Source organism: Saimiri boliviensis, chromosome 6 (genome assembly GCF_048565385.1).
Source record: "Saimiri boliviensis isolate mSaiBol1 chromosome 6, mSaiBol1.pri, whole genome shotgun sequence".
Lineage (NCBI taxonomy): Eukaryota > Metazoa > Chordata > Mammalia > Primates > Cebidae > Saimiri > Saimiri boliviensis.
Window position 1 is genome coordinate 76,025,675 of NC_133454.1, and position 16,055 is coordinate 76,041,729.

At 46.4% G+C, this 16,055-nt stretch overlaps 1 protein-coding gene across 1 annotated transcript; it reads left to right on the forward strand.

Moving 5' to 3' along the window:
* Positions 1-1,570: 1,570 nt before the first annotated feature.
* Positions 1,571-12,152, forward strand: CCKBR (cholecystokinin B receptor). The gene is made up of 5 exons (XM_010334212.3): positions 1,571-1,824; positions 9,699-9,950; positions 10,118-10,367; positions 10,670-10,842; positions 11,029-12,152. The coding sequence occupies exons 1-5, from the start codon at positions 1,674-1,676 to the stop codon at positions 11,565-11,567; spliced, it is 1,365 nt and encodes a 454-aa protein (XP_010332514.2). The 5' UTR covers positions 1,571-1,673; the 3' UTR covers positions 11,568-12,152.
* Positions 12,153-16,055: the final 3,903 nt, after the last annotated feature.

The window sequence follows — 16,055 nt, forward strand, 5'->3', positions numbered from 1 at the left end:
TGTTCATCTACCTCTATTTTCATTCCCCTTTCCCCTACATTTCCTTTGCTCCCTTCCCTCCTCATTGTACTGCCATCCAATGTGGGAAAAGTTGAGCCGGTTATCTGAGGCCCCACCTGTGCTGGAGTTGAACAAATAGCAAATCTAGCTCCTCTGGTCCAGGGCTCTTTGATGGGCAAGACAGGCAGTGCCAGGAGGAAGGGAAGGGGGAGCAGGTGATGATGTCCCCACCCGTCCCATGCATAAACTCTTTCAATGCTTCAGCCCCTATAAACTCAGGGCTGGCTGAACCAGGTCCTCTCCAAAAGATTAATTGGATAAGGGCTTGCTGAATCCCGCATAAAGCCAGACTCCATTCTCTACTGATGCCCCCCCTACCCCGCCCACCTCTTACAGCTACTGCTGGGGGTCAGAAGACGGAATTTCACAACGTATTGGAGCTCATTTGGAATCCGAAGAATGGATAGGACTTTGGGAAGAAAAGGAATGGATAGGAGAATGCACAGGGAGTAGGGCAGAAACAGTAACAGAGACAAATCCTGCCGGAGAAGCTGAGCCCAGTACAGTCCTGCCCACTTCAGCCCTGTTCCTGTCGCACCCCAGTGACCCAGTCTCCTTCCAGCCCCCTCTCGTGGGAACCTGACACCCTACACAGGCGGCTTTGCCTGCACTGAAAGCAAACAGGTAGCGTTAGCGTGTCGGGTGGGCGTGGGCGCTGCCTGGAGACGGTGTAGAAAACCATCTCCTCTTTTGCCTGCCCGGCGCTGGCGCTAGAACCATATCCCGTCCTCACCTTACTCGGCTTCATCCTGGTCAATTCTCGCCACCACCCCAACTGCCCTCAACACCCAAGTCAGACGTTTCCTCCCGGAAGCCCTTTCCCCGGGGCAAGGCTCCCCCCGGACCCCACCCCCACTCCCACCCAGCTGTGGAGGGCTCCTTGGGAACCTTGAGTGGAAGCCCGAGTGTTGAGCCTGAGACAGGAGGTGGAGGGCGCCGAGACACATGCAGGAGCTACCCGAGTCCCGCAGCGAGGAGCTGCAGGGAACTACGGTAGCAATAGTGTCACGGTCAGTGCGGCCACTGCGACACAGTACGGTAAACGCGGGGCCAGGCGCAGACTAAAGCACCCGCGCCTCAGCAGGTGACGCACGCAGACCCGGTCTCCAACGCCACCTCCACGTTCCCTGATACACCAGAGAACGATGTTGGATCCCAGGCAGCGTCCCTACACAATGCCTCCTACCCTCCCTTCCCCGCAGCCTCCCCCTGCGCTGCCAACACTCGCTCTCTGGCTCTCTCGCTCCTCTCTCATTCCCGGGAATCGGGGGTGGGGGCGAGTGATAAAGGGAGGTGGGCAGGAGAGAAATCTCTAGGAGGAGACGGAGAGATTTAGGGAGGGGGCGAGCCTGGAGGACAGCCGCACTGGCAGGGGCAGAACTCCCGAGCCGGGGAGGGGGCGCGCAGTCACCTGGTGGGACGCGAACCCGGGCGGGGCGCGCCGCGGGAGAGCGGAGGGCTGTGGCCTGGGCTGGGGGCGGGGACCGGGCGGGGCAGGGGGGCGGGGGAGGAGGGCGGCGGGAGTCTGAGCCGGAATCGCAGCGTGAGCCGGTGGAGCCGCGGCGGGAGCCCGCCGGGCCGAGCTGAGTACGGCGGCGGGCTCGGCGGGGGCCATGGAGCTGCTGAAGCTGAACCGGAGCGTGCAGGGCACCGGACCAGGGCCGGGGGCTTCCCTGTGCCGCCCAGGGGCGCCTCTCCTCAACAGCAGCAGTGCGGGAAACCTCAGCTGCGAGCCCCCTCGCATTCGCGGAGCCGGGACAAGAGGTGGGTGCCTCCCTCAGCTGTACCTCCTCCTCACTGTACCCCAGAACACTAATAGAGTCCCCCCACGAGCTCCACACTACCTCCTCAAACGCCCACACCATGCCCCTCATAGAACTGCCTCAGCCCCCAAACAGCCCCCGTCACACCTTCACCCCCACAGCTCACAACTTCATCACAGCTTCACACCACCTGGTCGGAACTCCTTCACATCCTGGTCCCCTGCTTACGCCCAGAGCTCCTGCTCACCCCAAAACACAGCCCCCTCCCCAGCACGCAGCCCCTCCTAGACACCAGTCAGAAGACGAGGACCTCCTCTTGCCAACGCTTGCAGACCTCCTTTCCCTCTTACACCTCGTTCACAGAGCCACAACAGAGAAGGAAAGCAAGAAAGGAAGGCAAGATTGGGGAAAGAAGGGGGCCGGCTGAGGGAGGGAGCCCTGTGGAAAGCTTGAATGGGAAATCGAAGTTGTGATCACATCTGACACCCCAGCCCAGCCCCCAGCCCTCCCAAAAAAGATCCTCGAATCTGAATTAGGCTGAACAGTAGGGGATGCTCCTTAGAGCTGTCTGTCTCCGTTTCACTCATCCTCAAACCCCTCTGCCTCCCATCTTGGAGCTTTCAAGGCTCTGCGGTCTCTCTTTGTCTGCTAGTAATGTCTCCAGCTATCTTCCAAGCTCCCTCTCCAGCCCTAGACTAGGTGCTGGGGGCACAGGGGCAAACTAGACCCAGTCTGGACCCTCATGTCTCATAGCCAAGTACAGAGGGAAAACAAGCAAATGGAAAAATCACAGACACCATGGAAGTCCCATGAAAGGGTCTAAACGGTGGGCACCAGAATAACTTCACAGAGGCCAGAACCTTGGAGCTGGGTCTTGAAGTTGAGTGGGCAGAAAAGGAAGGAGTGGGATTCTAGGTGAAGGAACAATGTTAAGCAAAAGGAAGTTTTTTTAAACTCAAGAAGGGAAAGTTGGAATAAATTGTAATCCACATATTTATTTACCCCACGAAATAATCGATGCTTTCTCAGCCCAGTTGTTACACACTCACACTTGGATTCTGTCATTCAGCCAATATTTATTGAACCAGAGACTGTGCTAGGCAGTGGGAATGTAAGTTGAACAAAACTGACACAATCCCTACTTCAAGGAGCTCAGAGTTTAGTGGGTGAGACAGACAAGCAGGGGATTGATTGCATCACAAAGTAGAAGAGCCTTGATAGGAAAAAGACAGTGGGAATGCAAGAGGAGCACCTTTAGCCCAGCCTAGCCTCCTTCAGAATTAAGATTGGCCTCTTGAGGAAATGAGTTATAAAGTCAAAAACATTAGGGAGATTGACTCTAAGCTTCCTGTTGGCAAATATATATAATGCACATATATATGGGAGAGCCAACCATGTAAACAGGCAGGAGACACAGAAAGTATCCCAAAGAAAAGGACAAGATAAGCCGGGCGCGGTGGCTCAAGCCTGTAATCCCAGCACTTTGGGAGGCCGAGGCGGGTGGATCACAAGGTCGAGAGATCGAGACCAACCTGGTCAACATGGTGAAACCCCGTCTCTACTAAAAATACAAAAGATTAGCTGGGCATGGTGGCACGTGCCTATAATCCCAGCTACTCAGGAGGCTGAGGTAGAAGAATTGCCTGAACCCAGGAGGCGGAGGTTGCGGTGAGCCGAGATTGCGCCATTGCACTCCAGACTGGGTAACAAGAGTGAAACTCCGTCTCAAAAAAAAAAAAAAAAGAAAAGAAAAGAAAAGAAAAAAAAAAAAAAAGAAAAGGACAAGATACATGAAAAGCTCAAAGTTTGAATTCACGGCACTTTTATCCACTGTGACGTAGTTTTGAGTGGCTAGAATATATAATTTAAGAGGGGAATAATGAACAGGGTAGAGAATAGCCTAGAGGGTTTGCAGAGAGCCTGCTAGACCTGACCATGGAATGTGGACTTTATCCTACGGGCAATAGGAACTACTAAAAGATTCAGTAGCACTACTGGGATTAGTTCTCTAATGTAGAGAATGGATTGGAAGACATGAGATGGAAGGCAGGGGGATACTTTAGAAGGTTACGATATTTCACTCTTCTGGGGGAAAGATGATACTAGCTGAGACTAAGGTGATGGCAATGTGGATGGAGAGAAGTGGATATATTTGAAAGCCTCTTCTGGAAATGGAATCAACAGATTAGAAGCAAAGAGGATGGAAGAGGTCAAGGGATGACATTCAGATTTCTAACTTGGACAATTGAATGGATATTGGTGCTATAGCAATTGTATACAATGAGAAAGATAAAACAACAGAAACAGGTTTGGAAGAGGGAATTATAAATCCAGTTTGGAACCCACTAAGTTTAAATGTTAGTAGGATATTCAGGTGAGGTTACCCAGTAAGCTGTTGATTCCAGGGGTCTAGAACTTATAGGAAAGATATGGGGTAGAAATAAAGACTTGAAGAAGGTCTTTGCCTACAAGAGGTAGAAGCCATGAGAATAGTTAAAATCATAAATCATTGTACAGAATGAAAAGAAAATTGGTGCTGGGTCAGGACTCTGTAGAAGACTGGTATTTAAAAGCTAGGCAGCAGCAAGAGAATCCACGAAGGATATTCAGATGAAACTCTCAGAAAGGCAGGAGCTATGCCCTTACAGAAGGAAAAAAAAAAAAGAGAGAGTTTCAAGCATGTTGGAGTAAATGATAGCAAATGCTATTGACATAAATTAGATAAATAAAAACAGGACAGTCAGAACAGCATCCTTCACATTCAATAACAAGAAAATAGGAGTTGTAGGTATTGAGGCTTAACTATGGTAGGTTGAAGATTGGGCTGGTGGGAGAGGGGCTTATGAGAAGTGAACCAGGATATATGGCCAAAACTTTCAAGAAGTTTGGTAGGGAGAGAAAAAGAGAGAGAGAGAGAGAGAGAAGAGAGAGAGAGAGAGAGGAGAGAGAGAGAGAGAGAGAAAGCAAAGCAGCCGAAAATAGCATGAGATTGAGGGGTGACATGTGTGTAGGTTTGTCATGTGTGTGTCTGTGACTGTGTCTGTGTCTGTGTGTGTGTGCATTTTTAAACAAGAGCTTTTTAATATATTTGATGGTGGTTGGGCCGAGAGAGGAAGATTGAAATTACAGATGAGAAAGGGGATAATCAATAGAGAAGAGTCCCTGTGAAAGCAGATGTGAAGCAATTCAGAGCACAGGTGCAAAAATTTGCCTCACTCATCTAAATGCTGCTCACACATGTGGATGTTACCCAGCCAGTCAGATGTTACACACGGAGACCCTGTCAGCCACACTCACTCAGATATTATCCCCACAGATGCATATGTTACCCAGGTTCACTCAAATGTTACCAATAGAAATTCGCATGTACCGCTTTATTCTTATATAATCCATGCAGACTTGAGTGTTACCCATGTTCGCTCAGATACTACCCATAAAAAGACAAATGTTACCATACTCACTTTAATATTGTCTGAAGTCATTTTGGTGTTACCCATCCATCAAACACGACTCACTTTCATTTTATTAATATCCACACACAATCAGCCAAGTTCAAGGGCACACACGTGGGACATGTCAGCTGGATAGATGAATGAGAAATTTCTTTTCATACTTCAGAGTACTGTACCAACTTGAGGTGTGGCAATTGCATCAATAATTAGTTGAAGAAAGACATCCAGAGGAGGATGTAAGCAGGATAATGGAACTAGAAAGATTCAAGAGATGGGGGCTGGGGGTTGAGAGGACGATGGATTTGGAGGAGAAACAGAGAGTGCAAGATAAACCACCAGCTCTTTTCTTTCTGAGTCCAAGGACCTCTCTGACAGAGGTCTCCCTCCTAAAGGTCCTTTATTCCCCACCATACACACTCCCCTCAAATTATGTCACCTATAAGCCTTCTATAACCCTTCCTTATAGAGAGAGGCCCGCTTCTAAAGGAAACATAGATAGTTTGTATATAAAAACAAAAGTTACACATCTGAAATCACAGCCTCTCACTGACCTCCACAAGCACCTTCCAACATGCGTGTCCAAAAAGACAGAGGCAGAGAAGAAGAGAGGGCATGCTGGAGCACATCTGCAGAGATGAAGGATGGATGAGGAGGGGGAAAGCAGGTGCACTTCTGTCTTGAAAGACAGAATCACCCAAGATCCATTAACAAGCATGTGTTGACTACCTTCTCTGTGCTGGACATTATGCTGAGTGCTAGGAATGTACTGGAGAATGAGATGGACCTTGCCCCTGTCCTCAAGAAGCTCCTAGTCTAGTGGGGAAGACAGAGAATTACATACATGCTAACACAGTGAGAAATGCCATGGTTGAGTATAGAGAGAGGCAGAAAGAGGCATTTAGATTGAGATTTGATTAAGAGGAGGCAGTATGATGAATGAGAGTACCGAAGGAACAAACAGTAGGAGGCAAAGCATTGTAGGGATCCAGGGACTTGGCTTCTATTCTGATTCAGCCCCTTAACAGGTGTGTGGTCTTGAGCAAATAATGTTACTTCTGAGTTCAGTTTGGAAGTTTTTATAAATAGCATTTATTTGAAGTCTACAATTTCTAAATAAATTGGTTATTATCAGAAAACACAGTCATACATTACCGAATGATGGGGATACCTTCTGAGAAAGGCATCATTAAGTGATTTTATTGTCATGTAAACATCACAGAGTGTACTCACACAAACCTAAATTGTATAGCCTACTACATACCTAAGCTATATGGTATAGCCTATTGCTCCCAGGCTACAAACCTGTACAGCATGTTACTGTGCTGAATACTGTAGGGAAGAGTAACATAATATTATGTATTTGTGTATCTATTACAGTGAAAATACAGTATAAAAGATAAAAAAATGATACACCTGTATAGGGAGCTTACCATAAATGGAACTTGCAGGAGGACACATTGCTCTGGGTAAGTCAGTGAGTGGTAAGTGAATATAAAGGCATTCTGTAATGTAAAGGCATTACTGCACACTACTGTAGACTTTATAAACACTGTAAACTTAGGCTACGCTAAATTTATTTTTTAAATTTTTCTTGTTTAAAAATTAACCTTACCATACTGTTAACTTTTTTACTTTATAAACTTTTTGACTCTTTTGCAATAACGGCATAAAACAAAAAACACATTGTATGGCTATACAAAAATATTTTCTTTTTTATGTTCTTTTTTTTCCTTTTTTTTCAATCAATGCAGAGGAACTTTTTTATATTCTTATAAGCATTTTTCTGTTTTTAACTATTTTTTTTCTTTTTTGCTTTTTAAAGCTTTCTGTTAAAAACTAAGACACAAACACACACATTGGCGTATACAGGGTCAGGATAAATTTTGCCATCTTCCACCTGCACATCTTGTCCCACTGGAAGGTCATCAGGGCAAGAACACACATGGAGCTGTCATCTCCTATAATAGCAGTGCTTTATTCTGGAATACATCCTAAAGGACCTGCCTGAGGCTGTTTTATAGTTAACATTTTTGAAAAATAAGTAAGAGTATATTCTAAAATAGTGATTAAAAGCATAATATAGTAAATACATCGACAAGTCACATAGTCATTTATTATCATTATCAAGTACTATGTACGTAATTGAATGTGCTAGGCTTCCATGACTGACAGCACAGTCGGTTCGTTCATACCAGCATTCCCACAAACACATGAACAATGCATCATGCTGCCGTGTTACAATAATGTAACTAGGTGATGGAAATTTCTCAGCTCCATTATAATCTTTTGTTGTTGTTGTTGTTGTTGTTTTGGGTTTTGTTTGAGACAGAGTCTCACTCTGTTGTGCAGGCTGGAGTGCAGTGGCACTATCATAGCTCACTGCAGCCTCAAATTCCTGAGCTCAAGCAATCTTTCTGCCTTAAGCTTCTGAGTAGCTATGAATACAGGAATCTGTCACCACACTCAGCTAATTTTTTATGTTTTGCAGAGATGGAGTCTTGCTATGTTGCTCAGGCTGATCTCGAGCTCCTGGACTCAAGTGATCTTCCTGCCTTGGCCTCGCCAAGTGCTGGGATTGCAAATATGAGCCACTGTCCCCAGCTATTCATTATAATCTTTTTTTAAAATTTATTTTATCGCATTTTAGATTTTGGGGTACATGTGAGGAACATGCAAGATTGTTGCATAGGTACACACGTGGCAGTGTGACTTGCTGCCTTCCTCCACATCACCTGTATCTGGTATTTCTCCCCATGCTATCTCTCCCCAACTCCCCACCCACCGCTGTCCCTCCCCTATTTTCCCCCAATAGACCCCAGTGTGTAGTGCTTCGCTCCCTGTGTCCATGTGTTCTCATTGTTCAACACCCACCTATGAGTGAGAACATGCAGTGTTTGATTTTCTGCTCTTGTGTCAGTTTATTCATTATAATCTTATGAGACCAGCATCATATGTGAAATTTGTATTTATCAAAACATCGTTATTCAGTGCATGGCTGTAGTTTTCAATTTGGAAGCTAAAATGAGAGTCAGCCAAAGTATGGGACTCTGGAAGAGAGGGCTGCTGCTTTGAGCCCTTCCTTCTCTGCAACCTAGAAGGCTCTGCCCCCTGCCCTCTCTACCTTTGAGCTCTGATCCCTCTCAAGCCGAGGCCATAAGTGTGAGTGATTCCGTCCTGTTCGATGCAATTCGATGTTGTCTAAATATGCTTGGCTGCGACATGGTGGGCCAAAGATGAATCCATCTTTTAATAGACAATGACACAAAAGAATGGGGTCAGCCTCCCAGCCCCTCTGCCTTAAACAGGTGTACCTTCTATGAGCTCCAGCAGCACCTTGTACATCCTTCAACATCATTCCTTATCACATCTGTTTACTTCTCCCCTGTGAGCTCTCAAATCACAAAGAGTTTGTCATGTTCATCTCTTTGTTCCCAGTGCCTGGCACAAAGGGAGTCCTCTGTTAATGTTTATAGAGTGAGAATGAATGTTTGGAAAGAATTAAAATACAAGGCAAAAAGTAAAATAGGTTTTAATCATTGTGCAAGAAACATGCATGGGTTAGAGAAAGGGGAGAGTAATACTAAATGAGGTGTCCAGAAGGGCCTTACAGAAGAAATAGCTGTCGATTTGAGTCTTGACCAACAAGGGAGGAATAGGAATTCACCAGATACAGAAAATAAGCTTGTGATGGGGGGTGGAAGTTGTGGGGAGAGTTGGTGAAAGAGTATTCTGGGCTGAGAAATCAACTTGAGCAGGGAGGGAGTCACAAGTGCAAATGATGCATTCAAGAAACTGAGTCATCCAGTGGCTTGCTTAAATGAGTGCATTGTGGGTGGGGGGGGGGCAGTGGGGAGGAAGATGTCCCTTGTGGGAGGATCTTGATGACATTCTGAGGGGTTGCAGACAGTAGAGATTAAGCGAAGGGATTTTTGCTTTTGTTGTTAGAGAATAAAGACGTGATCTGATGTGGTTCAAAAGGTAGTGGGTTGTCAACAGTGTAGAATACTCCAGGAAGGTCAAATAGAATAGGCTAAGGAAGGACCTTTGAATTTAGCAGTTAAAGATAAGCATACTTGGGAAGAAGTATGCAGTGATAGGGTACAGAATATTGTAATGGATTGAAGAGTGAATGAGAAGACACAAATAACCTCAGAAGAAATTTGGCTGCAAAGGGAAGGAAAGATTTGGATCAAACCTTGAGAAGAGACAGGCTTTCTTAAGGAAAGGTAGAGTTGGGCCAATTTAACCAAAGTTCAAGGGGTTAGAAGGCTAAAGGATTCAAGCTCACCATTTATTGAGCAGCTCATGAGTAGGGAATGTAGGCATCTGGCAGGGCAGTGAGGGTTGGGGATAAGAAGGATGGAGAGGGGTTTGGCTGAATGAAGGCTGACCTCTACTGCCACCTCTCCCTTTTCTTACCCAGAATTGGAGCTGGCCATTAGAATTACTCTTTATGCAGTGATCTTCCTGATGAGTGTTGGAGGAAATGTGCTCATCATCATGGTCCTGGGACTGAGCCGACGCCTGAGAACGGTCACCAATGCCTTCCTCCTCTCACTGGCAGTCAGCGACCTCCTGCTGGCTGTGGCTTGCATGCCCTTCACCCTCCTGCCCAATCTCATGGGCACATTCGTCTTTGGCACATTCATCTGCAAGGCGGTTTCCTACCTCATGGGTGAGTGAGACAACCACCCCATCCCCACTTGCCACTCTCCCCTCCTAAAGCCCTTGTGGATGTAGGAGTCTCCCCCAGTTGGCAGGGAGGGGTATGAGGACGTCCCACTGATGGGTGTGTAGTGCAAGTTTCCTGGGTGACTCCTTCCTCTCTCTTCCTCTGCTTAGGGGTGTCTGTGAGTGTGTCCACGCTAAGCCTCGTGGCCATCGCGCTGGAGCGGTACAGCGCCATCTGCCGACCACTGCAGGCGCGAGTGTGGCAGACGCGCTCCCATGCGGCTCGGGTGATCATCGCCACGTGGCTGCTGTCCGGACTGCTCATGGTGCCCTACCCAGTGTACACTATCGTGCAACCAGTGGGGCCTCGTGTGCTGCAGTGCGTGCATCGCTGGCCCAGTGCACGGGTGCGCCAGACCTGGTGAGTTGCCCACAACCTATTCTAGGATTTCCCTTCTCACCCCCATTAGATGCTTAAGACCATTGCCCAGAATAGTCCTCCAGCTGCCCGGAGAATTACCATGCCAATTCCTATTCTGCATCCACCAGCCTGAAATTCCAATTTGGGTGCCGTCCCCAGTTCTCTCTCCCTTCCCAGTGGCACCCCTAAATCCTACCCCTACCTCGGGTACCCGGCCACAGCCCTAGAAACACCAGTCCTTGGCCCTTTCTCCATCTGTGACTGTGGCTGGACAGAAACCGAGTCATCTGTGTTGCCTCCAGGTCCGTACTGCTGCTCCTGCTCTTATTCTTCATCCCGGGTGTAGTGATGGCGGTGGCCTATGGGCTTATCTCCCGAGAGCTCTACTTAGGGCTTCGCTTTGACGGCGACAGTGACAGCGAGAGCCAAAGCAGGGTCCGAAGCCGAGGCGGGCTGCCGGGTAGGGCTGGACCAGGTGAGCGAAATCCGGGAGAGGCGGAGCTTTGGAGGGCCACGGGGCCTGCTGGAGTGGGTGGGGCTGAAATAATGGGAGAAGAAAGCTGGAAATGGAGTTACGGCATCAGCGAGCTGAGGTGGGGATTGGGCTGGAGATTGGGAGGACTCTTGCCTTTTTCTCTGACTGCCCACCTTCTGTGCTCAGGTGCTGTTCACCAGAACGGGCGTTGCCGGCCTGAGACTGGCGCGGGTGGCGAAGACAGCGATGGCTGCTACGTGCAGCTTCCACGTTCTCGGCCTGCTCTGGAGCTCTCGGCGCTGGTGGCGCCCACTCCTGGGCCGGGACACGGCTCCCGGCCCATCCAGGCCAAGCTTCTGGCTAAGAAGCGCGTGGTGCGAATGTTGCTGGTGATCGTCGTGCTTTTTTTTCTGTGTTGGTTGCCAGTTTATAGCGCCAACACGTGGCGCGCCTTTGATGGCCCAGGTGCACACCGAGCCCTGTCAGGTGCTCCCATCTCCTTCATTCACTTGCTGAGCTATGCCTCGGCCTGTGTCAACCCCCTGGTCTACTGCTTCATGCACCGTCGCTTTCGCCAGGCCTGCCTGGAAACCTGTGCTCGCTTCTGCCCCCGGCCTCCACGGGCTCGCCCCAGGCCTCTTCCCGATGATGACCCTCCCACTCCCTCCATTGCTTCGCTGTCCAGGCTGAGCTACACCACCATCAGCACACTGGGGCCTGGCTGAGGAGTGGGGGGGCTGTGGGGGCTGAGGCAGGGAAAATGACACTCACTGTCCCTTTCCAGACACTCAAAACACAAACCGCAACTGACACAGGAGACCGACACCCAATAGCATGGCCTAACCACAAGCACAGGAAAAGGCAGCTTACCTGACACAAGAGAAACAAGAATGGAGCCCTACTCAGAAAAGGAGGCACGTCTCTGATATGGGACTGAGCCTGCCCCATAGAAACATGGCACTCGCCTTAGACAGACACAGCGTCCCTAGCGGTAAACTGTTTCTACACAGTGGGAACTCTGGCAAGGGCTGACCTGCCTCTCACACACATAGATTAATGGCACTGATCGTTTTAGGGAGTGTGGAGCCTGGCACAGGACTGACTTTGGGATGCTCCCAGTTTGACCTCACAATCCCCTTTCTCTATCAGCACCGAAAGAACCATCAGGCCTAATCTCATACCTCTGACCAACAGGCTGTTCTGCACTGAAAAGGCTCTTCGCCCCTTTCCAGTTAAGGATGGTAGCCCTGCCCTCTCCTTCCTTACCCAGACTCTTCAAGAAATAATAAATTATTTGACTGCCTCCTGAACTTCCTTTCTGGATTCTTTTGGGGCAGGTGAGGAGGCACAGGATTTTACGATAATATCCTTCTGTCAGGTCTCTCCCACTGTTTTACGCCACTGTGGCAACCCCTTGCCAGAAAGCCCAGCCTCGGAGGCTCAACGACGCTGCACATATTCCTCTAGGTTTTCATCTTCTACCTACATTCCAATGTTGCAGTAACCATGAGTGGGGATGGAAAATGGCACATCTGTGACACACCATGATTCCTGATCACATTCTCCCAAAATGGGCCACTGTTAAGGTACTATATTAGTAAATGCTTATTAAATTTTGATGAAAAGATAAAAGAGGAAGCACTGTATAATAAGACTAAATTTATTCAATGTGTGTTTGAAACACCAGAGATCAGACCATGACAAATATACAGAAGTTAATTAAAGAGTAGGGATTTTTTATTGTACACTCTTCCCCAGTGTCAAAACTTGGCTGCGATTCTGCCAAATGGATGCACTTTAAGTAGCTACAACAATAAAAGCCTGAATAGGAGTCTGAGAACCCAGTCTTCCTTTGACTTTAAGAATAATCTAGCCCCAGAGACAGGCAAAGACCAGCAATATCACCTCTCCACAGACAATGACAAAAAAGGAACAGGAACTGAGGACTTCACCAAGGGGAATTCGTGGATAATCAGAGGCATAGTATATTGGAGAGGGGTCTTTTCATGCTTCAGCTTGTAACAGACAGGGAAAACTGAGGCCCAGAGCAGGAATGTGAGCTGCCCAAGGTCATACAGTGAGTTAGAGCAAGATAGAATAATGGTGTTGAAGTAGATACTGGGTTGGAGATGGGGAAGAAGACAACACACCCGTGAGGAGCTTATACAAGTTTTGTGGGACTTAAAGTGTACAAAATTGGGTGCTCTTTGTTTAAGAAAGAAGAATAATACAAAGCTGCAGATGCAAAATTTCTGGGACCCTGACCAGGGCCTTGGAAGGGGCCTGAGAAAACGAGGAGCCCTAAAATTTAAGCCTCATTAGCTTCTCAGCCAATATGCCTCTAAAATACACTAACTACCCTGGAGAAGGCTAGATGGAGTAGAAAACAGTGAAAAAGGAGAGTGGTTCTTCTGTTTACCGGTGCTGGGGTTTGCTCCTATCTATCGTTTCTACAGGATTCTGGGCTGCAAGAGGCAGGAAGAAGGAAGAAAAGGAGGGAGAAGGCGTTCCAAGCTGTCAACTATGACAGGGATGCTTAAAAATAGAATCCCAGCTGGTCTGAGAAGCTGCAGGCAGATATTGGGCCTTTCCCTCTCATGCCAATTTCTCTGCAGGGTGGGAGTAGGCTGGCCCATAGGCTCCCTAGCACTCCACTGTCCCTTCTAAAGGCTGCCTTGAGCTGTTAGCCCCCTCTAGCTGGGGCCTGGTCTCCAAATGACCGTGAAATAGCAGCCAGGAGCTGGGTGAGGGGGGGTGCTGGGTCTGCAGAAACTTGTACCTTCATCACTGCACTCCATGCCCTATCCAGTTGTCAGATATGGACTCTTGAGCTCCTTCCATCTATTTTCCATTTCTTGGAATCTGATAAAACATGTCAGGTCTAGATTTAATATCACTGTCCCCATGAAGTCCTACTTTGTCGTTCTGACAAAGCTTGTTTGGTACTTATTGCTTTCTCTCTTTTGTCATAGTCATCTGTGTTCCTGCCTGATTTCTCTTATCAGCCTGAGAGCAGCATGATGCAGGAGGAAGATGACTGAGCCTGGTCAGGTGATAGAGGAAGGTAGTGGTAAGATCTAATTCTATATGATAGGCATTTTATATAGACTGATTCATTTCATTCTCAGAATACTTCTACAGAACATTTCTCCTCATTCAAAAAACAAAGAAAGTGAAGCTAAGAAAGCTTAAGGGAGTTATACAAGGTCCTACAGCCAGAATACAGCCAAGAACTGAGCTCGGGTATCTGACTTCAAAGCTTTTTCTGTTTTCATTATACTGTGTTGCCTTCTTTCAAGTCTTTCCAGTCCTAGTTCTTTCTTTTAAAAGTTGTGTGATTTTGTTCACATTGTCTAAGTGAGTTTCAGTCTCAGGTGTAAAACGGTAATATTATATTAACCTTATACTGCCATTTTGAAAGTTAAGTAAAACAATGCATATAAAGTGCTTATCATTGTACCAGGCACATAGTGTAAGAAGAGTTAGACTTAGTGTTACATCAAGACTGGGAGGAAGCAAAAGCCCCAGGAAACAATGCCTTCTGTAGAGAGAGAGCCACCCATGATTGAATGGGACAGAACTCTGAGTCCAAGGGAAACCTCAGAGCTTGCTATGAGATGATATTAGAAAGTGATATGTGTAGGCAAATAAGGGGTAGAAAAAGAAAAGAAAATGGTGTATAGTGGAATAAACCTAGAAATCAAAAACAAGAGGAATTTTGGAAACTATACAATCACATGGAAATTAAACAATACATTTCTGAATGACAGTGAATCAATGAAGAAATTAAGAAAAAAATGAAAAATTCCTTGAAACAAACGGTAATGATGCTGGAAACACAGCATACCGAATCTATGGCATACAGCAAAAGCAGTACTAACAGAGAAGTTTATAGCTGTGTCTATATCACAAAAGAAGAAAAACTTCAAATAAACAGCCTAATGATACATCTTAAAGAACTAGAAAAGCAAGAATAAACCAAACCCAAAATTAGCAGAAGAAAAGAAATATAAAATATCAGAGCAGAACTAAATGAATTTGAAATGAAGAAAAACATACAAAAGATCAATGAAACAAAACAAAGTCTTTTTGAAAAAAATAAATGAAATTGACAAACCTTTAACCACATAAAGAAAAAAAGAGAGAAGACCCAAATATATAAAATCAGACATGAAAAAGGAAACATTGCAGCTGATACTGCAGAAATTCAGTAGTGATGACTGTGAGCCACTGTATGCCAATAAATTGGAAAATCTAGATGAAATAAATTCCTAGAAACATAAAATCTACCAAGATTGAACAGGAAAGAAATCCAAAACCTGAACAGACTAAAAACAAGTAATTATATTGAAGCCATAATAAAAAGTCTCCCAGAAAAGAAAAGCACGGGACCCAGTAGCTTCACTACTGAATTCTACCAAACATTTAAAGAAGTAATACCAATTCTATGTAAACTACTCCAGAAAATAGAGGAGGAAGGAATACTTCCAAACTCATTCTATGAAGCAAGTATTACCCCAATACCAAAACCAGACAAAGATACATCATGAAAGAAAATTTAGGTCAATGTCAATGATGAATATTAATGCAAAAGTCTCAACAAAATACTAGCAAGCCAAATTCAACAATGCATTAAAAAGATCATTGATCATGACCAAATGAAACTTGTCCCTGGTATACAAATTAATCAATTAATCCATGTGATACATCATATCAACAAAATGAAGGACAAAAGCCATATGATTATTTCAACTGATGCCAAAGAAGCATTTGACAAAGTTCAACCTCCCTTCATGATAAAACCCTAAAAAAACTGGGGTAGAAGGAACATACCTCAACACAATAAAAGTCATATGTAACAGATCTATAGCTGCCGGGCATGGTGGCTCACGTATGTAATCCCAGCACTTTGGGAGGCTGAGGTGAGCAGATCACCTGAAGTCAGGAATTCAAGACCAGCCTGATCAATATGGAGAAACCCTGTCTCTACTAAAAATACAAAATTAGCCAGGTGTGATGGCACATGCCTGTAATCCCAGCTACTGGGGAGGCTGAGGCAGGAGAATCACTTGAACCTGGGAGGCAGAGATTGCAGTAACCCAAGATGGCGCCATTGCACCCCAGCCTGGGCAACGAGAGTGAAACTCCATCTCAAAATAATAATATTAATAATAGATCAATTACTAGTATTATCCTGAATGGGGAAAAACTAA